General features: G+C 49.6%; 1 protein-coding gene across 1 annotated transcript in view; it reads left to right on the top strand.

The window, feature by feature from the left end:
- npas1 (neuronal PAS domain protein 1) overlaps positions 1-17776 on the top strand; it is a 247928-nt gene extending 230152 nt beyond the window's left edge. The window contains exons 7-12 of the mRNA XM_067974834.1: positions 3355-3470; positions 5709-5902; positions 8101-8207; positions 9531-9678; positions 13041-13156; positions 16423-17776. Coding sequence (XP_067830935.1) covers positions 3355-3470; positions 5709-5902; positions 8101-8207; positions 9531-9678; positions 13041-13156; positions 16423-17729 — 1988 coding nt within the window. The 3' untranslated portion in view covers positions 17730-17776. The remainder of the gene's footprint in view (positions 1-3354; positions 3471-5708; positions 5903-8100; positions 8208-9530; positions 9679-13040; positions 13157-16422) is intronic.
- Positions 17777-27247: the final 9471 nt, after the last annotated feature.

Below are 27247 nucleotides of genomic sequence, written 5' to 3'. Positions count from 1 at the left end.
ACCCTATCAGCATATCTTTTTATTCCTTTCTCCCTCATTGCTTATCTAGTTTCCCTTTAAATGCATCTATTCATCTCAACTACTCCTTGTGGGAGTGAGTTCCACATTCTCACCACTCTCTGGGTAAAGACGTTTCTCCTGAATTCCCTATTGATTTATTAGTGACGATCTTATATTTATGCTCCCTTGCTCTGGACTCACAAGTGGTAATGGTTTCTCCACATCCACCCTATCGAACCCCTTCACAATTTTAAAGATCTCTATCAGGTCTCCTCTTAATCTTCTCTTTTCCAGAGAAAAGACCCCCAGCCTGCTCAATCTTTCCTGATAGTTGCATCCTCTCAATTCTGGTAACACCCTTGTAAATCTTTTCTGCACCTCCTCCAGTGCCTCGATATCCTTTTTGTACTACGGAGATCAGTACTGCACACATAACTCCAAATGTGATCTAACCAAGGTCCGATATAAATTTAACATTACCTCCTTGATTTTGTGTTCTATTCGTCTAGAAATGAACCCCATTACTTTTCAGCCTTGCCCCAAACTCTGACTCCTATTTCTTGGGGAGGTGTGGGACAAGGACATTGTAGCGGTAAATTCTACCTTGGTTTTCATACTAAAGGCAGAAGGCTGTGACTAGAATTAAAGCTGTGGATTTTATGAAACTGTTTGAGGTAGTTCGATTATAAAGACGTTGTCCTGATGCTCCCATGACAGCTCAATAGGTGAATGAATACATACCCTGGTGTGGTACTGAGCCACACAGGCAGGTCCCGGATTCAACCCTTGGTCTGTGCTGACCTCTGCTTGCGTGATGTTACGGCCACTATGATTGGCTCCGATTCCCCGCACCAGAAAAAAAAATGTCAGCCAAGCTTCCTGCTCCTGATTGTTATCCTTTCTTTAAAAGTTTGTCCACGGGACGTGGACAGTGCTGGCCAGGCCACCTTGATTGTCCACCCCTAGTTGCCTTGAGAAAATGATGGTCCTTCTTGAGTAACTTGGCGTTCTAGGCCACTTCAGAAGACATAAAGATTCAATCACGTAGTGTGGGACTGGAGTCACATGTAGCCCAGACTGATTAGGAGTGGTAGGCTCCATTTCCTGAAAGACCATTAGTGAACCACTTGGTTTTTCCGACGTTCCGGTAGCTTTCGTGAGCTCCATTGGAAAGCGCACGTGTGAATCCGGCTCGGTTGTGATGCCCCCCGTGTTGAATAGCCACACTCTCTAAACTCACGCATGAAGATAGTCCACTCGGGCAATGCACAGGATGGCGGCTGTAACCTGTGGAAGCACACACCTGAAACTGTCCGTGCCTCCGGGAGAGGAAAAAAAGAGAGAAAAGTTCACAAGGCCAATTAATCAAGGAATGGAAAGGGAATTCCATGCTAATTCCTTATCACAAACTGATTTTACAAACTATTTATTATTAGACACCGACTAATAACCTGCATCAGCGGAAGGATAAATCCCCAACTTTTTGAGGCACTTGTTCCCCTTTCTCGGGGGTCTCTAATCCATGTGGCATCCCACCAAATAGGCAGGTGAACAACCTACGCCCTGGCGTTTGACAGTGCCACCCTGAAACTGGCTGCTCGGAGAGGAGGGAGGTTGAGAGTGGCCCAGGATGACTCACTGTCCCTCCCTCCAAATGGGGAAGCACCAAATATTTACTCTGGGCCTCCCCTCAATTGAATGGCTGAGATTGGGAACACATTCAGCTGAGGACCATTGGTGTGATACTGGGTCACTGACGAATGGTATTGGATGGATCGATAAAGTCACCTTGGGTAGATTATTAGTGAGGAAGGGATATTGGAATCGATGGATGTTGGTTGGTGGGTAATTTTGGATGGACAGAATATAGCCTTAGATAAATAGATAATAGCTAAATACTAAGGTAGGTGGGAGATGCAGTGAGACCTGGGTGTCCTTGTACACCAGTCGCTGAAAGCGAGCATTCAGGTGCAGCAAGCAGTTAGGAAGGCGAATGGTATGTTGGCCTTCATTGCAAGAGGATTTGAGTACAGGAGCAGGGATGTCTTAGTGCAGTTGTACGGGGCCTTGGTGAGACCACATCTGGAGTATTGTGTGCAGTTTTGGTCTCCTTATCTGAGGAAGGATGACCTTGTCATGGAGGGAGAGCAACAAAGGTTTACCAGACTGATTCCTGGGATGGCAGGACTGACGTATGAGGAGAGATTGGGTTGACTCAGCCTATATTCACTAGAGTTTAGAAGAATGAGAGGTGATCTCATTGAAACATATAAAATTCTAACAGGGCTAGACAGACTAGATGCAGGGAGGATGTTCCCGATGGCTGGGGAGTCCAGAACCAGGGGTCACAGTCTCAGGATACGGAGTATGCCATTTAGAACCGAGATGAGGAGAAATTTCTTCACTCAGAGGGTGGTAAACCTGTGGAATTCTCTACCCCAGAAGGCAGTGGAGGCAAAGTCATTAAATATATTCAAGAAGGAGATAGATATATTTCTTAATGCTAAAGGGACCAAGGGATATGGGGAAAAAGCGGGAACAGGGTACTGAGTTGGACGATCAGCCATGATCATTTTGAATGGCGGAGCAGGCCTGAAGGGCCGAATGGCCTCCTCTTGCTCCTATTTTCCATGTTTCTATGTTTCTATGTTTAAGTGATATTGAACAGGTACTGAATAGGGGGCCGATGACTGAGCGATATTCGATCGATAAATTGGTGTTGAATAGACCCGAGAGAGTAATTTATATTGGATAGATATTGGCCAGATAGTGATTGTTAGTGGATAGACAGGGAAAGCAGTGCTGGATAAACAGTGAGAAAGTAATAATATACAGAAACTGTCCGAGGGATGAGCATAGTGTTAGATAGTTTCTAGTCTTTGATTTTAGTACTGAGAAACATTTTAAAAATAAAACAAACATAATAATTCAGTCAGGTAATTACAGAATGTGGGACTGGGGTCTCTGATTAGAGTAGGTGGGATTGGGGTCACTGATTGGAGTAGGTGGGATTGGGGTCACTGATTGGAGTAGGTGGGATTGGGGTCACTGATTGGAGTAGGTGGGATTGGGGTCACTGGTTGGAGTGGGTGGGATTGGGGTCACTGGTTGGAGTAGGTGGGATTGGGGTCACTGGTTGGAGTGGGTGGGATTGGGGTCACTGGTTGGAGTAGGTGGGATTGGGGTCTTTAATTAGAGTGGGTGGGATTGGGGTCACTGGTTGGAGTGGGTGGGATTGGGGTCTTTAATTAGAGTGGGTGGGATTGGGGTCTTTAATTAGAGTAGATGGGATTGGGGTCATCGATTGGGGTCATTATAGGGTCAGCCCTATAATTCTCTTTGTGATTTCCACAGATTCTTCCAATCCCAGTCTCCTGGCCGATGATCCCACGCTGGAACGATCCTTCTTCGTTCGTATGAAATCGACATTGACCAAACGAGGGGTCCACATAAAATCTTCAGGATACAAGGTAACCAATGGAAACAGTCCATGTGGGGCAGGAGTTACCTATCCCAGTAGTTGTGAGAGAGTTACTTTAACATCGGTGGAGATACCATCAGTAAGAATGGGCGCGATCTTGGTGGTGTTAATCATCACGGTGTGAGGAAGCTGGATTAACGTCAGCAACTTCAGGCTGTCAGTAATGGTATAGGAGGGACTCCACGTGTAAATGTACTTACTGATTTGAGTTATTCTCCTTTCTCAAGCCCAGTGCTTTTGCAAAACAACAAACGTTGAGAGACGTACCATTTTAAATTCCCGGTTGGGGGGGGCAATGTCTCCTACCTGCGATCTTGGGTCACTTTTCTACCCTGGTGATGTCACTACCCTGGTGATGTCACTAACCTGGTGATGTCACTAACCTGGTGATGTCACTAACCGGACGATGCTCCCATGTTTCTCAGGCTGAGCCAATCTGGAAAGATTGAACAAGCTTTTCACTGGAAAAAAGACTATGAGGAGACCTGATAGGGGTCTTTAAAATTATGAAGGGGTTCGATAGGGTGGATGTCGAGAAAATGTTTCCACTTGTGGGGGAGACCAGAACTAGGGGTCATAAATATAAGATAGTCACTAATAAATCCAATAGGGAATTCAGGAGAAACTTCTTTACCCAGAGAGTGGTGAGAATGTGGAACTCGCTCCCACAAGGAGTGGTTGAGGTGAATAGTGAAGACTGAATGTTTTCCTGGCTGCACTGTGGTAAAGTGTTCTGTCCCCAGCACTGTCATCCCTCACCTCGATAAGGACACAAACAGATAATAAAGCAGCCTCTGCGTTACAACACAGCCCATAATGTGCTTCACATAAAAGGCTGCTTGTATCTCAGCATTTACTCACTGGAGTATACGACTACAATGGTAATGAATTCACTCGTACAGGGGCTTTGGCACAACAGCACAGTGAGTTCATGATTCCAATAGATCTCTGACTCCTTTCCTGTCTCTCCCCAGACTACCTGTTTTCTGTCTCTATCTCTCTCCTCCAGTCTCTCTCTCTCAAACTCTTACATAGAATGTACAGCACAGAATCAGGCCATTTGGTCCAAAAATAAGTAGAAATATTTTCTCTATGTTTACCCTATCAAACCCCTTCATAATTTTAAAGACCTCTATCAGGTCACCCCTCAGCCTTCACTTTTCTAGTGAAAATCTTGTTCAATCTTTCCCGGTGATCCAGTGACCTTTGCTGTAAATTTGTCCGCGTGGGTGTCCATTGAGAAGGGGACGAGCTCAATTGAATGTGGTGCATCCTTACTTTAGTAGCCTAGTGACACTGTGGACGCTCCCACTGCTGCTCCCTCACGGGACTGTCACGGCAAGTGAACTGTTGAACATGTTATGCTGTGAAATAGCAAGCGGCCAGACTGTACCCAGACAGACAAAAACCCCCCCCCCGAGAAAGAGTCAACCTGGCCCCACTCTCAACACACCCTGACAGAGAGCAATAGAGTGGTAATGAGAGCATTAGAAATGGGGAGGGGGTTTCATAGCTGTCCTGGGATCAGTCTGTTACAGGCAGCAGAAGCTAAAAGTGAAGAGAAATTAATTTTCGAACAGTTTGGCTTTTAACGGTTAAAATTTCTTTTGAACAAAAAATAAACTTTTTTCAGACTGTGTGGAGCAGGGACGCCCCCTTGTGACAGAGTAAAGGTGTTCGAGCTGAAAGCGTTCAGCCATTTACAGCAACTCAAACCAAGGCTCAGCTGCAGACTTCATTCCCCCGCTCAACCTTTTCTCTTTACTCTGCTTCTCCCGTTTTTCCACTTTTGTTTGAAGCCTCTGCTTTAGTAACTCCCTTCCTCTTTTCTATGCTCCAGTGCAGTACTGAGTGGAGTGCTGCACAGCCGGAGGTGCCGTCTTTCGGGTGAGACGTTAAACCGATGTCTGCCCATTCGGGTGGATGTTAAACATCTCACAGCACAATGTGAAGAGGAACAGGGAGGTTTACCGATGTCCTGGCCAACATTCCTCCCTCAACCAACACCCCCGAAATTAATTAACGGGCCATTCATCTTATTGCTGTTTGTGGGATCTTGCTGAGCGCAAAATGGCCATTTGCCTACATGAAAACAGTCGCTGAATTACAAAATGATTTATCCTATGTGAATCACATTGCGATGTCTCTAAGGGGTGTGATGAAGGATCTGTAAATTAGTCAAGAGGCGATTTGGACCCTCGGTGAACTTAGCTCTTTCTTGTTGCAGGTTATTCACGTCACGGGGCGCCTGAGGGCTCGGATTTCGCTGCCTCACGCACGCGCCGTTCCCACCAGGCTCATGGGGATGGTGGCTCTCGCGCACACTCTCCCTCCTTCCACCATCAACGAGGTCAGGATCGAGTGTCACATGTTTGTCTCCAGGGTGAGCCTGGACCTGCAGATCATTTACTGTGAAAACAGGTCAGTGTCTCTGTCTGAGGGATGGAGAGGGGAAAGAAACAGGTCAGGGAAAAGACAGCGGGACATTGCAAGCAGCCCATCCCTCCCTCGAGTGGTTACACCCAGGATGTGATCCCTTCTCTCTCGTCAGACTCTAAGCAATCTGTGCATTTTAAGTATTTTTTATTTTTATTTCAGAATCTCTCTTTACTTATCTACCTGTCTATCTATCTGTCTGGTCTTTCTGTCTGTCTGTCGTTTGTCTATCTGATGGTCTTTCTGTCTGGTCTGTCTGTCTGTCTATCGGTCTTTCTGTCTGTCTATCTGTTGGTCCTTCTGTCTGTCTATCGGTCTATCTATCTACTTAATCTAACCATTTGTCAGCTGTATGTATGTGTCCATTGGTCTGGCTGTTTTATCTCCATCTATCTTGAATGTGTCTTGTCTATTCTGTCTGTTTGGGGTAATCTGCCTGTCTAGCTATCTGCTGGGACAATTATAGGTTTCTAGCTACCTGTCACACGAACTAACATCGCAGACTCGCATTATGTAAGATTGCACGACAACTAACGCAATCAACAGCAAGGCTGTGACAAGTTCCCTGTGACTGAGAGAGAGACACGAGAACTCAGGCAATTGTGACCAGCTTCTGTGCTCTGTGATGTTAGTCCAGGCCTCCTGTCAGCATTTTAACAATCAAATTAAACTACTGCTAAATTTAATCTAAAAAAAAATGGTCTTTTCCAGTGTGTGGATTCTTATATCTGTGTATATTGAAGTTGCCTCTCTGTCTCCATTTAATACAAGTGTCATGGATAATAGGACATGGACAAGAGATACGAATTTCCACTTTGACTTTGTTCCTCTCTCTCCCTGTCGCACATCTGCCTGTCTCGCTGTTATGAGCTCTCCCTCATTTTTTGTGCTTTCTTTCGCTACCTGCTCTCGATTTTAACTAGCCCCCTGCCTGGGCATTAAAAAAATGAACGGAGATCAGTTCAGTCAAGTAAGAGAAAGAATCATTGAGACATTAAAGAGACAGTAGGTGACCAAATAGCCAGGGAAGGGGGGCCGACCTGGGGAAATGTGATTCAGTATATCAGTAATTTGAGACTTAATGTGTGCAAAGTGTTTGGGGGCAACAGGTGACTTTAGACCTGTGGTTCCCAGAGCTCTCCATCACTGGGGGTTTCCCTCGCCACATGTCTGGGGCTGTTGTAGATTCATTAATATACATACAGCACAGGAGGAGGCCATTTGGCCCATCGTGCCTGTGCCAGCTCTTTGAAAGAGCTATCCAATTAGTCCCACTCCCCCTCCTCTTTCCCCATAGCCCTGTAAATTTTTCCTTTTGATAGAAATTGATTGCTGTGATTAGTCAATAACTCCATTATCGACGTATCATGATAGGATGGTGGAAGGAAGACTAGATGGACAATTGGCCTTTTCATCCAGCAATTCCTTTGTGACAAAATGGGGGAGATAGAAAGCCTGGGGACAGGTCAGGTATGGAATGAAAACACGTTTGAAAATGAAGTCCGTTCTGTTTACAGGCACTGACTGACCTCCTGTGTGTTTCCAGCATTTCCTCTTCTTGTTTCTGATATTTCATCCCCTGCCTTTGTTACCTCCAGAATCGACTATTCCACTGTTCTCCTGGCCGGCTTCCCACCTTCCACCCTCCGTAAACTTGAGCTCATCCAAAACTCTGCTGTCCGTATCCAAACTCACACCAAGTCTCGTTCTCCCATCACCCTCTGTGCTCGCTGACCTACATTGGCTCCCGGTCCAGCAATGCCTCGATTTTAAAATTCTCATCCTTCTTTTCAAATCACTCCATGGCCCTCGCCCCCTCCCTATCTCTGTAACCTCCTCCAGCCCTAAAACCCTCCGAGATCTCTGCGCTCCTCCAATTCTGGTCTCTTGCGCATCCCCGATTTCCATCGCTCCACCATTGGCGGCCGTGCCTTCAGCTGCCTGGGCCCTAAGCTCTGGAATTCCCTCCCTAAACCTCTCCACCTCTCTCTCCTCCTTAAAACCTACCTCTTTGACCAAGCTTTTGGTCACCTGTCCTAATATCTCCTTATGTGGCTCGGCGTCAAATTTTGTCTGATAATCGCACCTGTGAAGCACCTTGGGACGTTTTACTACATTAAAGGTGCTGTATAAATGCAAGTTGTTGTTGTTGATACCCATTTGTTTTATTTTCCTGAATGCAGAATCTCCGATTATATGGATCTATCTCCCACTGACGTAGTGGGGAAAAACTGCTATCACTTCATTCATGCTGAGGATGTCGAGGGAATTAGGCACAGCCACCTGGACTGTAAGTAACTTCTTTTTTTATGATTCTATATTCACTGTGAGGCACTGTAATCCTCAACATGCTGGCGATGTTGTTTTAAGAAAGCTCTGGGATCTTTAAATTCACTCTAGATGCTAATTCATGGCATCGCCGGTCAATTGACGAATACAAGTTTTTGGATCCAAGATGGCGGCAGAGTTGGAAGAAAGATTTCAGAGACTTGCTCCACAGAGAGATCCACTGAGCAGAGCCTGAAACTGTAATCTTACAGGGAGCTTTACTCTGTATCTAACCCTGTCCCTGCCCTGGGAGTGTTTGATGGGACAGTGTAGAGGGAGCTTTACTCTGTATCTAACCCTGTACCTGCCCTGGGAGTGTTTGGACACCTGATGCCCAAAATATGAAATATTCCCCTCCACCCTAATATCCATCGCCGCGCTGCTGCACCCGAAAGGGTTAAAGATAAATCTGTCACAATTTATATCGACTGAAATCGATAGCACTCACTGAAATGAGGAACTTCTGCGGAATTTGAGACTTAAATCTGTTTTGTTGCGATATTAAAATGGAACGTTTTGCAGAATTGAATTTGAAGCTTTTTATTTCTGGACCGTCACAGTTGAGGCCCATCAATCATTCAGAGTCCCGACACTCAGAGGGGGAGAGGCTCGGAGACTCGAGAGAGAGAGACAGAGAGAGACAGACAGAGAGAGAGAGACAGACAAAGAGACAGACAGAGAGAGAGTGAACACAAAGAGAGAGAACCTGTGTAATGTCAGAGCGAAAGAGTGAGAAAAACAGAGGAGTGAGACAAATAGAACGAGAGAATGCAGCGAAGTGAACAGTGTTACTGACTGTATCGCTACCGATGTTAGTCCAGCTCCCTGACACTATTGGGTGGATTCTGACCAAAGCATTATTGCCTCAGACTCCCCCACTCCCCTCCCCCTCCCCCCACTCCCTCTCCCCCACTCCCCCTCCCCCCTCTCCCCCCACTCCCACTCCCCCTCCCCCCCCACTCCCACTCCCCCTCCCCCCTCTCCCCCCACTCCCCCACTCCCCCTCCCCCAACTCCCCTTCCCCCCTCCCCCCACTCCCCCCACTCCCCCTCCCCCACTCCCCCAACTCCCCTTCCCCCTCTCCCCCTCCCCCCACTCCCACTCCCCCTCCCCCTCTCCCCCCACCCCACTCCCCCCTCACTCTCCCCCTCCCCCCACTCCCCCTCCCCCACTCCCTCTCCCCCCACTCCCCCTCCCCCACTCCCTCTCCCCCCACTCCCCACTCTCCCCCCCCCTTCTCTCGCTCAGCCCCCATTAACAATCGTTTGCTTTTCTTCCCCTGCAGTGTTAAACAAGGGGCAGGTTGTCACTAAATATTACCGCTGGATGCAGAAGAACAGCGGCTACATGTGGGTCCAGTCCAGCGCCACGATCTCCATCAACGTGAAGAACGGCAACGAGAAGAACATCATTTGGGTCAATCATGTGCTGAGGTGAGTGGGCTCCCCGTTCACTCGATTCACCAACGCACGAGACCAACTGGTCCGTCAGACCTGCCCCACACCGGAGCATCAGGACTAAACACTCCCCCATTCCCCCCCGCACTGCCCCCCTCTCCCCATTCCCCCTCCCCCTCCCCCCCGCACTGCCCCCCTCTCCCCACACCCCCTCCCCCTCTCCCCATTCCCCCTCCCCTCTCCCCCACACTCCCTCCCCCTCTCTCCCACACCCCCTCCTCCCTCTCCCCTACACCCCTCCCTCTTTCCCTCCAAACCGATCCCTCCCCCCATACCCCTCTCTCTCTCCCCCACACCCCTCCCTCTCTCCCCCACACTCCCTCCCCCTCTCCCCTGCACCCTCTCCCCCACGCCCCCTCCTCCCTCTCCCCCACGCCCCCTCCTCCCTCTCCCCCACACCCCCTCCCTCTCTCCCCCCACACCAATGCCTCTCTCCCACGTGTCCCTCCCCCTCTCTCCCACACCCCTCCCTCTCGCCCCCTCCCTTACCCCCTCCCTACCCCTCTCCCCCGTCCCTGGGAGAAGCAAAAAAAATATGGAAAAATCCCGGGTCCAATAAGGGGAAAAATTACTCGGGAGAATTCCTCCCCGACCCCCTTCAGGCGATCGAAACCAGTCCAGGAGATCACACGGACCGAGTGTTATCTATAAAGACACTGACCTTCTCTATGATGGGATCTCTGCCCCAGTCAGGAACTGGCCCAGCTCCCTCTCGAAGGCAGAGAGTCGGCACCCACCCCACCAGCCGGAAACGCATTCCAGGGGCTCACTGCTCTCTGGGGAAAATTTAATGCACTCTTCATCACATCAGCATCGACTCACGTGGGGCAAATTGTGCCTTGATTTTGCTGTGTCAGCTTGGCTCAGCTGGTAGCACTCCCACCTTCTGTGTCATCGGAACAGGAAGTGGCCATTCAGCCCCTCGAGCCTGTTCCACCATTCAGTTAGATCACAGCTGATCTACATCTCAACTCCATTTTCCTCCCTTTGCTCCATATCCCTCGATACCCAATAAAAATCTATCGATCTCAGTCTTGAAGATCTCAATTGACCCCCAGCCTCAACAGCTTTTTGGGGGGAGAGAGTTCCAGATTCCCACTCCCCTTTGTGTGAAGAAATGCTTCCTGACATCACCCCTGAACGGCCTGGCTCTAATTTTAAGGTTCTGCCCCCTTGTTCTGGACTCCCCCCACCAGAGGAAATAGTTTCTCTCTATCGACCCTATCAAATCCCTTTATCATTTTAAGCACATCCACTAGATCACCCCTTAACCTTCTAAACTCAAGGAATAGAAGCCAAGTTTATGCAGCCAGTCTTCATAATTAGACCCTTTAAACCCTGGGTTCAAGCCCCTCTCCAGGATTAGAGCGTATAATCTAGGCTAACGTTCAAGTGTGGCGGGGAGGGAGTGCAGCACTGTCAGAGGAGCTGTTAATAAAGTCAAGGTAGGATGAGGGAAGATTTTGGGGAAGTGATTGAGGACATGTCTAAAAAGGGGAGGCTATGAGGTGTAGAGGAGAGAGGGAGCAAGATGGAGGGGCACAAAGAGAACGTTCCAGAGTGTGGAGCCAAGACAGCAACTAAATGTGGAATGTAGAGGAGGAGGGGGGGGGTGCAAAGGGGGCTGGAATCGGAAGGGCTTGCAGCTTGTACTAGCACGTAGGCCAGGAGGCGGTTGCAAAGATGGGGGGAGGGGCGAGGAAACGGAGGGGCGAGGAAACGGAGGGGCGAGGAAACGGAGGGGCGAGGAAACGGAGGGGCGCTGGGGTTGAGGGAGCCAATGGGAGCTGGTGAGGAGCAGGGTGACCGAGTGCGGGATAGGACGCGGGCATGAGAGATCTTGTAGTTGATGCAAGATGGAACTCGCGAGGCCTGCATGGGCAGCATTGGGGTAATGGAGCCTGGGGGGGGGCATCGAAGGCATGGATGAGGGACGCAGTCTCAGTGGGCAGAAGTACAAAGTGAGGTGAAAGACAGACTTGCATTTCTATCGCGCCTTTCACTACCTCAGGACGTCACAGCCAATGAAGTACTTTTTGAAGTGTAGTCACTGTTGTAATGTAGGAAACGCAGCAGCCAATTTGCGCACAGCAAGATCCCACAAACAGCAATGTGATACTGGCCAGATAATCTGTTTGTGATGTTGGTTGAGGGATAAATATTGGCCCAGGACATCAGAGGGATCTCCCCTGCTCTTGTTCGAAATAGTGGCCGTGGGATCTTTTACGTCCGCCTGAGAGGGCAGACGGGGCCTCAGTTTAACGACTCATCCAAAAGACGGCACCTCCGACAGTGCAGCACTCCCTCGGTACAGCCTGGATTATGGGCTCAAGTCTCTGGAGTGGGGCTTAAACCCACAATCTCTGAGTCGGAGGCCTGAGTGCTGCCCAATGAGCCGGCTTCACTCATGAAGAATGGCTATTTGGATGAGTTGGCGGGGCCCATGGTACCCCGACCCCAGAACGGCTCAACACTGTCCGGAGAGGGCGGGGGGGTTGGGGTGTAGAAAGAAAAGACCTGTTCCCCCTTAAAAAAAAACCTTCAAAATAATAGTGTGAAATGATACAGTGCAAAATAGGAAAACCTTCACTGTCAGGCCTGTAATTATACTTTGTGAAGCTTAATTACACTATTCTTCACATCACAGCGCCTTTTAAAGAAATAAATCTGGGAAAATTACCGCACGCCCTGCATTCTTAGTCTGTTCCGCATTAGTCAGAAGAAAAAAAATGTCATTGCTGCGATAATATTTAGTAATCTCTACACCGCAAATAATTAGCTGTGACTAATTTAACATAAAACCATTAGTTGCTGTGATTTATACTTTAATTGCAAGCATTAATTAAAGGGCCTAATTAACATGCAGCCTAACAGAAGGAGCGACATTTCCTCATTATGCTGTCACTTCATACCCTCTTTACACACACTGCTGGGAAAGGCCTCTCCATTCCTCCTGGTCCCTTGATTTTCAGGCCAATTTTCTCCCAACCTTTCCTGACTCTTCCTGGTTTCACGCCTACTTCCTGTTGTCACGATTTAGCAACCCCCAATTCTTTTAGACATTGGGTGACGGTAACCCCACTGCCCATTAACAGATGGCACCCCACTGCCCATCCTCGCCCCACAATGCGGCGCTGTGGCAGTAGCCTCTCCGCCCCATCCCGCAATCCCGGCTAATCCCACGGGTGCCCGAGATGCCATTCAAGCCGATAAGTTCTCGCTGATTATCTGCTAGAGAAACCTTTTTCTCACTGGTTTGATATTATGTGGCAGGCTTGTTTTGTTTGCTGCACTGATTCACGTTAATTGTTTTTTTTAATATATAAACCAATTTACAGCAAACCCGAACACAGAGACACTCCGATGGACATCTCACAACTTCCGTTATCGGCCATCAAATCTTCCAAACAACTGGAGTTATCAGATTCAGAGTCCGATTCCCGGGAACACTTAGGTAAAAACTGCCTGGTTCTGTACATCACCTGTTAACTGTGACCCATCTCTTTATCCCATTCAGTGACCATTGAGTCACAGTTGCCCCTTGTAGCTCAGTAACAAATACTCTGCCAAGTGTAGTACTGAGCCATCCAACAATACAAGATTTACTAGAGCGGTCCCAGGGATGAGGGACTTCAGTTATGTGGAGAGACTGGAGAAGCTGGGATTGTTCTCCTTAGAGCAGAGAAGGTTAAGGGGAGATTTGATAGAGGTGTTCAAAACCCTGGTTAGACCGCACTTGGAGTACTGTGAGCAGTTCTGAGCACCGCACCTTCGGAAGGACATATTGGCTTTGGAAGGAGTGCAGCGTAGGTTTACTAGAATGATACCCGGACTTCAAGGAGAGATTACACAAATTGGGGTTGTATTCTCTGGAGTTTCGAAGGTTAAGGGGTGATCTGATTGAAGTTTATAAGATATTAAGGGGAACGGATAGGGTGGATAGAGAGAAACTATTTCCGCTGGTTGGGGATTCTAGGAGTAGGGGGCACAGTCTAAAAATTAGAGCCAGATCTTTCAGGAGCGAGATTAGAAAACATTTCTACACACAAAGGGTGGTAGAAGTTTGGAACTCTCTCCCGCAAACGATACTAGCTCAATTGCTAAATTTAAATCTGAGATGGATAGCTTTTTGGCAACCAAAGGTATTAAGGGATATGGGCCAAAGGCAGGTATATGGAGTTAGATCACAGATCAGCCATGATCTTATCAAATGGCGGAGCAGGCACGAGGGGCTGAATGGCCTACTCCTGTTCCTATGTTCCTATGTTTTGATAGAGTAAATAAGGAGAAACTGTTTCCAGTGGCAGGAGGGTCGGTAACCAGAGGACACGGATTTAAGGTGATCGGCAAAGGAGCCAGAGGTGACATCAGGAAACATTTTTTTACGCAGCGAGTTGTTCTGATCTGGAATGCGCTGCCTGAAAGGGCGGTGGAAGCAGATTCAATAATAACTTTCAAAAGGGAATTGGATAAATACTTGAAGGGAAAAAATTTGCAGGGCTACGGGGAAAGAGCAGGGGGAGTGGGACTGATTGGATAGCTCTTTCAAAGAACCAGCACAGGCACGATGGGCCAAATGGCCTCCTGTGCTGTATCTACTATGATACAAAGGGGTGGAAGTTATGCTACAGTTATATAGAGCTATGGTGAGACCCCATTTAGAGACTGGGTTCAGTTCTGGGCACCGCACCTCAGGAAGGATATATTGGCCTTGGAGGGGGTGCAGTGCAGATTCACCCGAATGATGGTGAATCACTGGGGCTTAGAGGGTTAAATTATGAGGACAGGTTGCATAAACTATTCCCTCGAGTATAGAAGATTAAGGGGTGATCTAATCGAGGTGTTTAAGATGATCAAAGGAGTTGATAGGGTCGATAGAGAGAAACTATTTCCTCTGGTGGGGGGAGTCCAGAACAAGGGGGCAGAACCTTAAAATTAGAGCCAGGCCGTTCAGGGGTGATGTCAGGAAGCACTTCCTCACACAAAGGGGAGTGGGAATCTGGAACTCCCTCCCCCGAAAAGCTGTTGGGGCTGGGGGTCAATTGGAAATTTCAGAACTGAGATTGATTGATTTTTGTTGGGTGAGGGGATTAAGGGTCATGGAACCAAGGCGGGAAAATGAGTTAAGATACAGATCAGTCAGGATCTAATTGAATGGCGGAACAGGCTCGAGGGGCTGAATGGCCTCCTCCTGTTCCTATGTTCCTAACATCAATTTGCATTTATACAACACCATTAATGTAGGAAAACATCTCAAGGCGCTTCACAGGAGCGATTATCAGACAAAATTTGACACCGAGCCACATAAGGAGATATTAGGACAGGTGACCAAAAGCTTGGTCAAAGAGGTAGGTTTTAAGGAGTGTCTAAAAGGAGGAGAGAGAGGCGGAGAGGTTTAGGGAGGGAATTCCAGAGCTTAGGGCCCAGGCAGCTGAAGGCACGGCCGCCAATGGTGGAGCGATGGAAATCGGGGATGCGCAAGAGGCCAGAATTAGAGGAGCGCAGAGATCTTGGACAGAAGCTTACAGAGATGGACGAGGGATTTGAACACCAGGATGAGAATTTTAAAATCGAGGCATTGCTGTACCGGGAGCCGATGTAGATCAGGGAGCACGGGGTGATGGGTGAGCAGGACTTGGTGCGAGTTAGGATACGGGCAGCAGTTTTGGATGAGCTGAAGTTTATGGAGGGCAGAAGATGTAACAGCTTCCTGTGAGGAACTTTGTCCGTTCTGAAAATCCAGAGACAGTTCCCACCACTTCTTGCGGGCACGTTCACACGAAGGCGATTTGCCCGCTGTACACGATGGCTGGTATAATGGAGTATTTAACAAGCATGTTCCTTCCCTGTAAAGACCTTTTACCCACCCTGACCTGCAGCTTTATTTAGGCTGCAGTCTGTGCTTAGTACAAACTAACTGTAACCCCACACACCACTTCGAGAGGGTTAGAAGGGCTTAAAGGTAATGGAACATTAACAAGGTGTTATTCACTTATGATAGTTGCAATCAGTGACCTTAACGAGGTGCGAACGAGTGAGTAAGCGCAGCAATTTCTGCCCGAAATAAACGGAGGATTTAAGACGCTGTAACCGGCAACTTTGAACATGACGTTAACACAAATGGCTGAGCGGTTTCACTTTTAGGCCGATATAAGTGACTGCCCATTTTAAACGTGGACATTTTAAGTGGTGGGGACTGCACTCGACAGCATTAAAGAGAAGACCCAGGGGTGACCTGATAGAGGTCTTTCAGATTATGAAGGGGTTCGATAGGGTAGACGTAGAGAAGATGTTTCCTTTTGTGGGGGAGACCAGAACTAGGGGTCATTAATATAAGATAGTCACTAATAAATCCAATAGGGAATTCAGGAGAAACTTCTTTACCCAGAGAATGGTGAGAATGTGGAACTCACTCCCACAAGGAGTAGTTGAGGTGAATAGTGTAGATGGATTTAAGGGGAAGCTGGATAAACACACGAGGGAGAAAGGAATAGAAGGATATGCTGATAGGGTGAGATGAAGTAGGGAGGGAGGAGGCTCGTGTGGAGCATAAACACCGGGATAGACCTGTTGGGCCGAATGGCCTGTTTCTGTGCTGTAAATCCTCTGTAATTCTATGTAATAAGTTCCACCTCGACCCATGTGTGTTTTCTCAGTATGTTAGTTTTGTGCCCAGATTGATTCACCTTCTGCTTTCTCTGTCCTTTTTTGCTGTTGCAGAAAGGGACAATCCAAAAGAGACGGGGAAGAGAAACAGTTACGAGAAGGTGGGTGAATCCCGTTCGGAGGTGTGGAAGAGGTCGGGGAGCCAGTCGGAAGAGGAGATGACGTCAGCCAAGGACGACAGCGACTCCAGCCTCCCCGACGCCAAGTACGGCGAGGACTCGGACAGCGAGGGGCCAAGCGCCGGGAGGAAGAGCTTCGTCCTATCCCGGGTCAAGCGGATGAAGGTGGAGGGCTACGGCGAGGGCGCGGCAGCCATGACGATCCGCGAGCCGCGGGGCTCCGCGCCGAGCGGCGCCGACACCGACAGCTCGGAGGACGAGAACGCTGGGCTCCCAAGCAAGCACCAGTACCTGAAGAGGAAGAAGAGACTGAGGGACAGCTGCACTTCTCGGGGGAAGTCCTCGGACTCCCCGAGCCCCGGCGCTCATGACTTTGGCGCCCGCACGGGGGCTCAGTCCAACTCCTCGTCCAGTCACGTCTCCGCACTTAAGATTAAGACTGAAGTCATCCAGCCAATCAACTTTGACAACAATAGCACTATCTGGAACTACCCTCCTAACAGGGAGGTGATGGGGAACGAGCTGCCCTACAGCGTCGCCAAGGCTTCTACCTCTGAGCACTTTCACCCGGCACAGCCGCCCGCTGCCCTTCACGTGGCCATTCCCGACTCCGTCCTGACCCCGCCGGGCGCCGACGCCAGCAGCGGGCAGAAGACCCCCTTCAGCGCCTCCCCCCGCGCCTTGCCCGGTCAGAGCTCCTCCGACGCCCTCTCGCCTCCGCTCTCGGGCTCCCCCCGCGATGAGAAGGCCCGCGTCCCGCCCGTGGTCTACGCCAGCGACCTGGAGATGCTGCAGAGGCTGCACGCCGGCAACATGGTGTTGCCGCTGGTCCACCAGATGGCCGGGGGGGGCCTGGGCGGCGCCAACGCCAACTCCGCCATCGCCACCACCGCCGCGCCGCAGAGCCTCTACACCACCAGCACCATCCGCTACGCGCCAGCCGACGTCACCCTGGCCATGCAGGGCAACCTGCTGCCGGCTGCCCACGCCATTAACTTCGTGGACCTCAACACCTCGGGTTTCGGGGCCGACTCCAAAGCCCAGGTGGAGATGATCTATCACCACGTCCAGCGGCTCAACATGGCCGGGCCCTTTGGCGGTCCGGTGGGCGCGGCGGGGCTGACCCAGGTTCCGGCCGGCAGCGTCTTCACCACGGCCGAGGCCCTCTTCTCCACCCTCCCCTTCCCCATGAACTCTGGCAGCATTCACGCCCCTCAGACTCTGGAACGCAAGGAAGACTGAACTTTGACCTCCACCCGCTTAGCGGTGTCTCCTGGGCGGAGGGCAGGAGAGGGGGATGGAGGAAGTTGGGGGGAAGGGGAGAATCTCTACATTCTTAAACAGTGACATGGCTCGAAGTTGGCCGGTTTTTACTTTGAGACAATGGACCTCATTCCTTTATTTCTTTTAACCAATCTCCTCAAGTCCCATTGCGTGAAGCACTTATTTCCTTTTTCTCTTGGTCTGAGAGAGTCCAATCACAGAGGGATGGAATCCCCGAGGCAGCGTAGGACGGACCACCAAGGTGGAGAGGGCGCCTACGGGTGGCATCACTCCCGTGACAACTGGCTGTCCAAGGAATGGTGAACTGCTGTTGGATATGGAAGGGGAAGAGAGGAGAGGGGAGTGAGCAGGTGCGTCATTGTCCGGGCTACAGGCCTCTCACCTCCTCCTCGTTCTCCTCGTCTCCGCGCCACCATAATCCACTCAATCCTGGAGTGAAATAACTGCACGAAAACTGACGGTCACAGGGAGAGAGAGAGAGAAAACAAAAATTTGTAGCAGACCACCTTGGGCCTGTGGCCTGACCCTCGCCCGGTCATCGTCCACCTTGGGCCTGTGGCCTGACCCTCGCCCGGTCATCGTCCACCTTGGGCCTGTGGCCTGACCCTCGCCCGGTCATCGTCCACCTTGGGCCTGTGGCCTGACCCTCGCCCGGTCATCGTCCACATTGGGCCTGTGGCCTGACTCTCGCCCGGTCATCGTCCACCTTGGGCCTGTGGCCTGACCCTCGCCCGGTCATCGTCCACCATGGGCCTGTGGCCTGACCCTCGCCCGGTCATCGTCCACCATGGGCCTGTGGCCTGACCCTCGCCCGGTCATCGTCCACCTTGGGCCTGTGGCCTGACCCTCGCCCGGTCATCGTCCACCTTGGGCCTGACCCTCGCCCGATCATCGTCCACCTCGGGCCTGTGGCCTGACCCTCGCCCGGTCATCGTCCACCTTGGGACCTGTGGCCTGACCCTCGCCCGGTCATCGTCCACCTTGGGCCTGTGGCCTGACCCTCGCCCGGTCATCGTGCACCTTGGGCCTATGGCCTGACCCTCGCCCGGTCATCGTCCACCTTGGGTCTGTGGCCTGAGACTGGCCCACTCATTGTCCATTTGTGTCTGACCCTCGCCCGGTCATCGTCCATCTTGGGTCTGTGTCCTGACCCTCGACCGGTCATTGTCCACCTGAGGCCTGTGGCCTGACCCTCCCAGGTCATCATCCACCTTGGGTCTGTGGCCTGAGACTGGCCCACTCATTGCCCTCTTGTGTCTGACCCTTGCCCGGTCATTTGTCCTCTTGTGTCTGACCCTCGCCCGGTCATCGTCCACCTTGGGCCTGCTCTGTGTATAATGTACAGTCAGTCAGTAACATTTGTAAAAAGGAAAATTGAAACAAAAAAAAAGTCTGCTTCAGGCGGTCAGAACGATTACAAACAGGACAGAGCAGTGTAAAAATGGCCGGTATCATCTCTTACTGTAATTGATATCTGGGACGTTTTCGGGGCTAGGCCAGTTCCTGTTTATCGGGAAGATTCCGCGTCTGTACACGGGGTCATCGCCCCGTCTGTTCCCGGGCAGACTGCGCTTCCTAACCAGTTAAGTGTAAATCCTCACGGGTTCCTGGGCCGTGCCGAGAGCCTCTCGATTTCTGCAAACGACCTTTCCCCGGTGGTCAGTGGGAGACCCAGCGTATTTAATCGCTGTTTGTTTTTTTTTCTAATCGCCATGAGTTACCGACGCCCGTGGAGATCGGCGCCATTCGATGGCGAGCTCTGTCACGCCTCCTCCTCCCACTCTCACCCCCAGGAAACATCGGCACACAATCTGATATTGATTCATGCAGACCAGGAGGGAAGGGGAGGGGGGTCCTGGGGTTTGATCTGCAGTCTGGACGGAGTTGGCAACTGTTAACCAAGTGTCGGTCAGGGGTGTTACACTGGCCTCGGGACCCAGGAGGGGGAGGGGGGCATGGGATGAGCACCAACCAGCCAGCTCCTGGCCGCTATCATTGTGCACATGCAGGTCAAGAGAGCGCAGGGTCAGGGGTCAGTGTCTGGGGTCACACGTGAAGCTCGGGCGCCTGGACGAGGTATAAAGAGCAATTGATGATGATCACTAGCGTAAGTTACTGGTTTTAGGAAAACCGAGGGGGGCGCGGAGGGGGGAGTTAGGGTCGTATCGATGACACGGTTGAAGTTGCCTTGTTAGCCCGTCCAGGAATAACTTGGCCGTCTCTGAGTCACTCCCGGCTGGTTTGTTGGGCGGTTCCTGCCCACGGAGCTAAACGTCCAGGTGGAAAGTTCGATCGACCTCACACCGTGGTGACTCAGCCAGTTATGCACCTCATGGTGCCAGGCTCATAAAAGGGAAAGAGAGAGGGGGAGAGAGAGAAGGAGATAGCTGCAGACACACCAGACTGGGGATTAGTCACGGAGCATTGAGCATGCTTTAAAAAAAATATTGGAACACTTTGTTTCAATGCGATACATTAATACAGACGCACCATACAGATTCATCAGAACGAGGGTAGGTTATCTCATTTAACCTTCCCTCACTCTCTCTTCTCACTCCCTCCCTCACTCTCTCCTCCTCTCACTCTCTCCCTCTCTCTCTCCTTCTCTCACTCTCTCCCTCTCTCTCTCTCTTCCTCTCACTCTCTCCCTCACTCTCTCCCTCACTCTCTCCCTCTCTCTCTCCTCCTCTCACTCTCTCCCTCACTCTCTCTCCTTTCACTCTCTCTCTCTCCCTCTCCCTCACTCTCTCCTCTCACTCTCTCTCTCTCCCTCTCCCTCACTCTCTCCTCTCACTCTCTCTCCCTCACTCTTTCCCCCTCTCTCTCTCTCCTCCTCTCACTCTCTCCCTCTCTCTCTCACTCTCTCCCTCTCTTTCTCTCTCCTCCTCTCACTCTCTCCCTCTCTCTCTCCCTCACTCTCTCCCTCTCTCCTCCTCTCACTCTCTCCCTCACTCTCTCTCTCCTCTCCCTCTCTCTCTCCCTCTCTCTCCCTCTCTCTCCTCCTCTCACTCACTCTCACACTCAGCTGTACTGATGGCTGGTGTGGGAAATGAGAATTCAGCATCCTACATTAGGGGGAGCGGGGGGTTGTGTGAGAGTGAGGGAGAGTGAGTGAGTGGAGCAGCTCTCCCAGAGTTGGGGTTAAGGCACATACTTGAGGCATTTTACAGGGAGCTTTACTCTGTATCTAACCCATGCTGTACCTGCCCTGGGAGTGTTTGATGGGACAGTGTAGAGGGAGCTTTACTCTGTATCTAACCCGTGCTGTATCTGCCCTGGGAGTGTTTGATGGGACAGTGTAGAGGGAGCTTTACTCTGTATCTAACCCGTGCTGTACCTGCCCTGGGAGTGTTTGATGGGACAGTGTAGAGGGAGCTTTACTCTGTATCTAACCCGTGCTGTACCTGCCCTGGGAGTGTTTGATGGGACAGTGTAGAGGGAGATTTACTCTGTATCTAACCCGTGCTGTATCTGCCCTGGGAGTGTTTGATGGGACAGTGTAGAGGGAGCTTTACTCTGTATCTAACCCGTGCTGTACCTGCCCTGGGAGTGTTTGATGGGACAGTGTAGAGGGAGCTTTACTCTGTATCTAACCCGTGCTGTATCTGCCCTGGGAGTGTTTGATGGGACAGTGTAGAGGGAGCTTTACTCTGTATCTAACCCTGTACCTGCCCTGGGAGTGTTTGATGGGACAGTGTAGAGGGAGCTTTACTCTGTATCTAACCCGTGCTGTACCTGCCCTGGGAGTGTTTGATGGGACAGTGTAGAGGGAGCTTTACTCTGTATCTAACCTGTCATTCTGTACCTGACTTACAAAGTTGACACCGTGTGTAAAGGATGGGAAATTGTTCTGGTAGTTTGTGAAATCTCTAATTTAAAGAGTGATGGACAGATCCAGGTCACAGCTAATGCCAACAGTGAGGGAAGCCGGAATAGTGGCCACAATGTGAACTTTAACCTTTTCCCAGACTTGAGGGCTGTCCCCTCTCAAACCCTACGTCATCATCCCATCTCCGCCAAAAACCATTCCTTGTAAATTTCCAATGATGAAATTTGCATAATGCCTGTCATCAATATTCTTTAGAAATAAAACCAAACAGAACGGCACAGAGATCGCTGTTCCTCAGGCATTTCAACCACAGAGGCATCACCAAGTGCAGTGCCCATTCTGAGATCAGCCAACTCGGTGCAGAATTGGGAGCGAATGTGAAATCTTCCGACTCAGTGCATTTCCCCACTGAGCCATTCGAGGGGTAAAGTGGGGGGGAAGGTGTATTTGGAGAAGTGGGAATAGGCTCCCATTGAATTTGATCACGGTGTAAACTCAAGTCCCGGGAGAGTTTTAAGACTGCATGTTGTTCCCAAGGCTTCTGCTTCGTAACGTAGATCAGAAGGTCCTGACTGTGGGTTAAGGTTTGTACGGGTTTGCCTTTTAAAAGAAAAACACATACAAAGCAAGCAAGAACTTGCATTTATATAGCGCCTTTCATGACCTCAGGACGTCCCGAAGCGCTTTACAGCCAATGAAGTACTTTTTGAAGTGTAGTCACTGTTGTAATGTAGGAAACGCGGCAGCCAATTTGCGCACAGCAAGATCCCACAAACAGCAATGAGATAATGACCAGATCATCTGTTTTTTAGTGATGTTGGTTGAGGGATAAATATTGGCCCCAGGACACCAGGGAGAACTCCCCTGCTTTTCTTCAAAATAATGCCATGGGATCTTTTACGTCCACCTAAGAGGTCAGACGGGGCCTCGGTTTAATGTCTCAGCCGAAAGACGGCACCTCTGACAGTGCAGCACTGCCTCAGTACGTCACTGGAAGTGTCAGCTTAGATTTTGTGGTGAATTTTCTGGAGTGGGACTCGAACCCACGACGTCCTGACTCAGAGGCGAGAGAGCGACCCACTGAGCCGCTCTGACGTACAAAAATCAGGGTAGTACAAACGCTGCTTATGAAGCCACGGCTTTGTTCCTGAACAGCGATTGGCCGAAAGGTATGCGTTGTTGGACTGTACAATGCACCTGATAGGAGTTTATTTTTCTTTCTTGATTTTTTTTTTTACAAATCAATGTTCATTGGTCTGAGGCATCTTGTAATAGCAATAATGAACACTAAGGTGTGGATTAATTTTGGCGAATAACCATATTTGCAGAAATAGTGAGGGCGGGGTGGTGAGGGGAGGTCTTACTACCCAGGTTAGAGACAAAGCAAGGATTGTGAATTTTTACTCCCCTCTAAAGGGCCATATTTGTGCCGACAGTAGTGGAAAATCCCACAAGCCAAACATTTTTGCACTGAACTATTCACAGAGTGCAACAGCACCTTTCACTGGAGAAGAAGTATTACACAAATTAAGAAACACAGTTTTATTCGGTACTAAGGAGGGCGTAACATTCCTGTCCACCCAAAGGAGAGTAAAATTAAATGCTTCTGCTGCTCCTTAATGTAAATATGAGAGAGGTTACAAAAAAGAGACAAAATATGTGTCACAATTTTAATGCAGAATTTTGCACCCAATTTCAGTGTTGGTGAAAAGCGAGAAACACTGATAGAAGTTATGAATTTTAAGATATGAAAGTGTGTTTCTCTGATAGATTATCAGTATTCGCAATGAGCAAAGAACAAATTAGAATCGTCCTTTTAATGAGGCAGCTTTTAAGTTTTGTTAAAAGAAATAAGTGCCCAAACTCTTTCCACCAGCAAATGGTGGTATTGCACAAATGGTTTCACACAGGCCACAAGGATTTAACCCTTAGACTGCCAGCGGGTCCAGGGACTGTCCAGGCTTCTTGGGCACAGGTAGTTTTCGATGAGACTAAAGCAAACTAGAATATTACAACAATAATGCTATTCAGTGTCAGGAATAGCTTAGTGCTGTGATATTAATCCTGTACGAATAAAATGAGCACTTCAAAAAATACGATATTTTTTATTAACTCTTCTCATTTTATCTTTTGCTTTTCATTCTTTCCAATTTGCACACTTTTTCCGTTTTATTTTAACTTTGCTTTTATTTCTAACTATTGGGAGCGTCTCACCTGTTGTAAGTGCCAAGTCTTAAGGACCTCCAAGTCTGTGCAACTTGCTGCTAGGTTATAGCCAGCGTAACTCACTGGTGGAGATGAACTTCCCACTGCTTTTCCAGCCTGGGACACTGACCCCCATTAAGGGCACCGGCTTGCAGGGTCATCGAGATTGGAGCGGGAAGAATCCTAGCCCTCAGCAGCTGGTCTACCCTTCCAGGTTCCCATTAGCGAAAAAGAACTTGCATTTATATAGCGCCTTTCACAACCTCAGAACATCCCAAAGCTCTTCCCGGCCAATGAAATACTTTTTGAAGTGTAGACCTGTTTTTTTAGTGATGTTGGTTGAGGGATAGATATTGGACCAGGACACCGGGGAAAACTCCCCTGCTCTTCATCAAAATAGTGCCATGGGATCTTTTACGTCCACCTAAGGGGCCCTCGGTTTAACGTCTCAGCCAAAAGACGGCACCTCCGACAGTGTAGCACTGCCTCAGTACGGCACTGGAAGTGTCAGCCTAGATTTTGTGCTCAAGGCTCTGAACAGCGACTTGATCCTTCTGACTCGGAGACAAGAGTGAGACCAACTGACACCTAGTGAGCCAGGCTGGCTGGTCACTCGTCAACTGGAGCACTGCGGCCTGGTCTAGGCTTTGAAGTACTGAGTCTGCCACAGAGGGTTCACTTGGTTCTGCCAGACACCTCCTCACCCCTAAACAGACCCCACTTACCTGCTGATTGGCAAAAGAGCCAGAGGTGACATGAGGAAACATTTTTTTACGCAGCGAGTTGTTATGATCTGGAATGGGCTGCCTGAAAGGGCGGTGGAAGCAGATTCAATAATAACTTTCAAAAGGGAATTGGATAAATACTTGAAGGGAAAAAATTTACAGGGCCATGGGGAAAGAGCAGGAGGAGTGGGACTAATTGGATAGCTCTTTCAAAGAGCCGGCACAGGCACAATGGGCCGAATGGCCTCCTTCTGTGCTGTACAGACTATGACACTGTGCCCTCACCCCTCCCAAGAAAGACAGACCATTTTAATCAGTTCATAAATTTCAACCAATGTAAAACTTATTTAACTACTTTACCTGTGCTCTTCTGGCATCCTTATGTCTGTTTTAGAAACGGAACCCACATTGTTTATGGATACAGTGGTGTAGTGGTTATGTTACTGGATTAATAATCCAGTAGAACATGAGTTCAGATCCCCCCAGAAAAGGTTGAGAATTTGAATTGAGTCTTAAAAAATCTGGAATTATCAGTAAAAGTGACTGTGAAGCTGCCGGATTGTTGTAAAAACCCAACTGGTTCACTAATCCCCTTCAGGGAATGAAACCTGCCGTCCTTACCTGGTCTGGGCCTAAATGTGACTCCAGTCCCCACATCAACACAGCTGTATCCAGGGCAACTAGGGATAGGCAATAAACACAGCCTCGCCACATCCCGAGAATTAATATATTTTTTAAAGATTACCCTCCAGTTGACTCAAGGTTACACCAAATGTTATTTCATCCAGTCACGGCTCAGAAAGTTAGGATCAAGCTTTAATCCCGGGAAACTCCGTTGTTCCCTGGCGAGATGACTTGACAGCAGTGTTGTAAGGGTTAAAATAAAATCTAGTTCTTGTTTGTAAATTGGTAACAAAAAAGTGGTGTCCTGAACGCAGGTTAACTGACTCCTGCTGGAAGTCTGTCTTGAAAGGGTGAGGTTTTTGCTGCAGCTGCTTGTGATCGGTGACCGAGGGTTAGAATGAGTTCCCCTGGGTCGAGGTGAAGGGCTTAATTCTCCGATCTGTGACCCCCCCGACACAGAGCCTTCCTCGATCTGTGACCCCCCATCCCCCCGGGCACAGAGCCTTTCTTCAAGGGGGAGCTGCGTTCCCATCTAGCAAGGTTTTTCGCTGGGTCGCTAAACAGGCCCTTCTGGTCTGGCTGGATCCCCCTTCCCCCCCCCCCCCCATAAGATGGCCTGTAGGGCCTGCTGACTTTGTGCTTTGGTCCCCTCTTCCCTTTCCCTGGCCCCGATTAGGGTTGCCAACCCTCCAGGATTGGCCCTGGAGTCTCCAGGAATTGAAGATTATTCTCCAGGACACTGCTGGGAGCAAACACCCGGGAGAGAAATCATAGGGGTGTGGTGCCCTGAGAATGGACACGCTGGGCGACCAATGTGGGGGGGGGCGGGAACGGGGAGGAGGGAGGAGGTCATGTGATGATACCTTCAGGAATACATCCAGCCAGAGTTGGCATCCCCAGGCCCGATGCGACCATAACATCCCCACCTCAGCTGATGGACGATTCTATGTTTAAACGTCATGGGAGAAGGTGCAGAGTTGAAGAGACAGAAAGTGTGTTCCTCGATTCCTGCCTCCCTGTGGCATTCTTTTCACCTTTGACCCTTGACTGCCACTTTTGGCTCACTGTTACGCTCCAGCAAGTGGCCTGAGAAGGTGCGAACTATTTCCTAGTTCTGCCCAGACAAGCCTGTAAAAGTACTTCAACTCTTCTGAATGGGTCTGTCTCACGTTGGGTTTTATTCACGAGTACATGTTTTTTTTAAAAAAGAATTGTGATTATAAATGTATATTTTGTTACAAGAAAACTGTATTTTCACCTTTTGAGTTCCTGTAGTGCAGGGGGTGTCCAAGAATTTTGTCGTTCTGAGCCTGATTCCGGCGGGGGGGGGGAGGGGGGAGAGGGTAAGAGAGAGGTCAGGTAAAGATTCATCCTGTTCCCGTTAATTTCTGCTTATCCCAACTTGCTGATCCTGGGTTTCTGATTTAGAATTTAATTAGAAAACAAGACTTGCATTTCTATAGCACCTTTCACAACCTCAGGATGTCCCAATGTGCTTTACAGCCAGTGAAGTACTTTTGAAGTGTAGTCACTGTTGTAATGTAGGAAACATGGCAGCCAATTTGCGCACAGCAAGATCCCACAAACATGAATGTGACAATGACCAGATAATCTGTTTTCTGTGATGTCGGTTGAGGGCTAAATATTGGCCCAGGACACCGGGGAGAACTCCCCTGCTCTTCTTCAGAATAGTGCCATGGGATCTTTTACATCCACCTGAGAGGGCAGACGGGGCGAAGAGCAGCCCTTTCCAAACTTCCACACCCACAAAATTCAAACAGGACAAATCAGCAAGTAGGAAATATAAAAGGAAACAGTTAGCAGGGTTTCTTGGGCCACATTACCAGAGCTCGTTGTGGGGGGGACGGGGCGGGGGTGAAAGGGCAGGGACTGAAGCATTATTTGGACACCCCTGCTATAGAAAGTACCGTAAAATCAAGTGTATACGTTGCATCCCACACTGGCTTATTCTCCTACAATACTGTGGGCACAGCTCAGTGCATTGCTAAGCGGTGCAGAAGGTGCCATATTTGCTTGCTAGTCTGTGCCGATCTAGACATGGACGTGAGTCAGGGGGGCAACACCTGGCCTGA

This window comes from Heptranchias perlo, chromosome 41 (genome assembly GCF_035084215.1).
Source record: "Heptranchias perlo isolate sHepPer1 chromosome 41, sHepPer1.hap1, whole genome shotgun sequence".
NCBI lineage: Eukaryota > Metazoa > Chordata > Chondrichthyes > Hexanchiformes > Hexanchidae > Heptranchias > Heptranchias perlo.
Note: the sequence above shows the minus strand (reverse complement) of the source record. Positions and strands in the feature narration are given on the sequence as shown.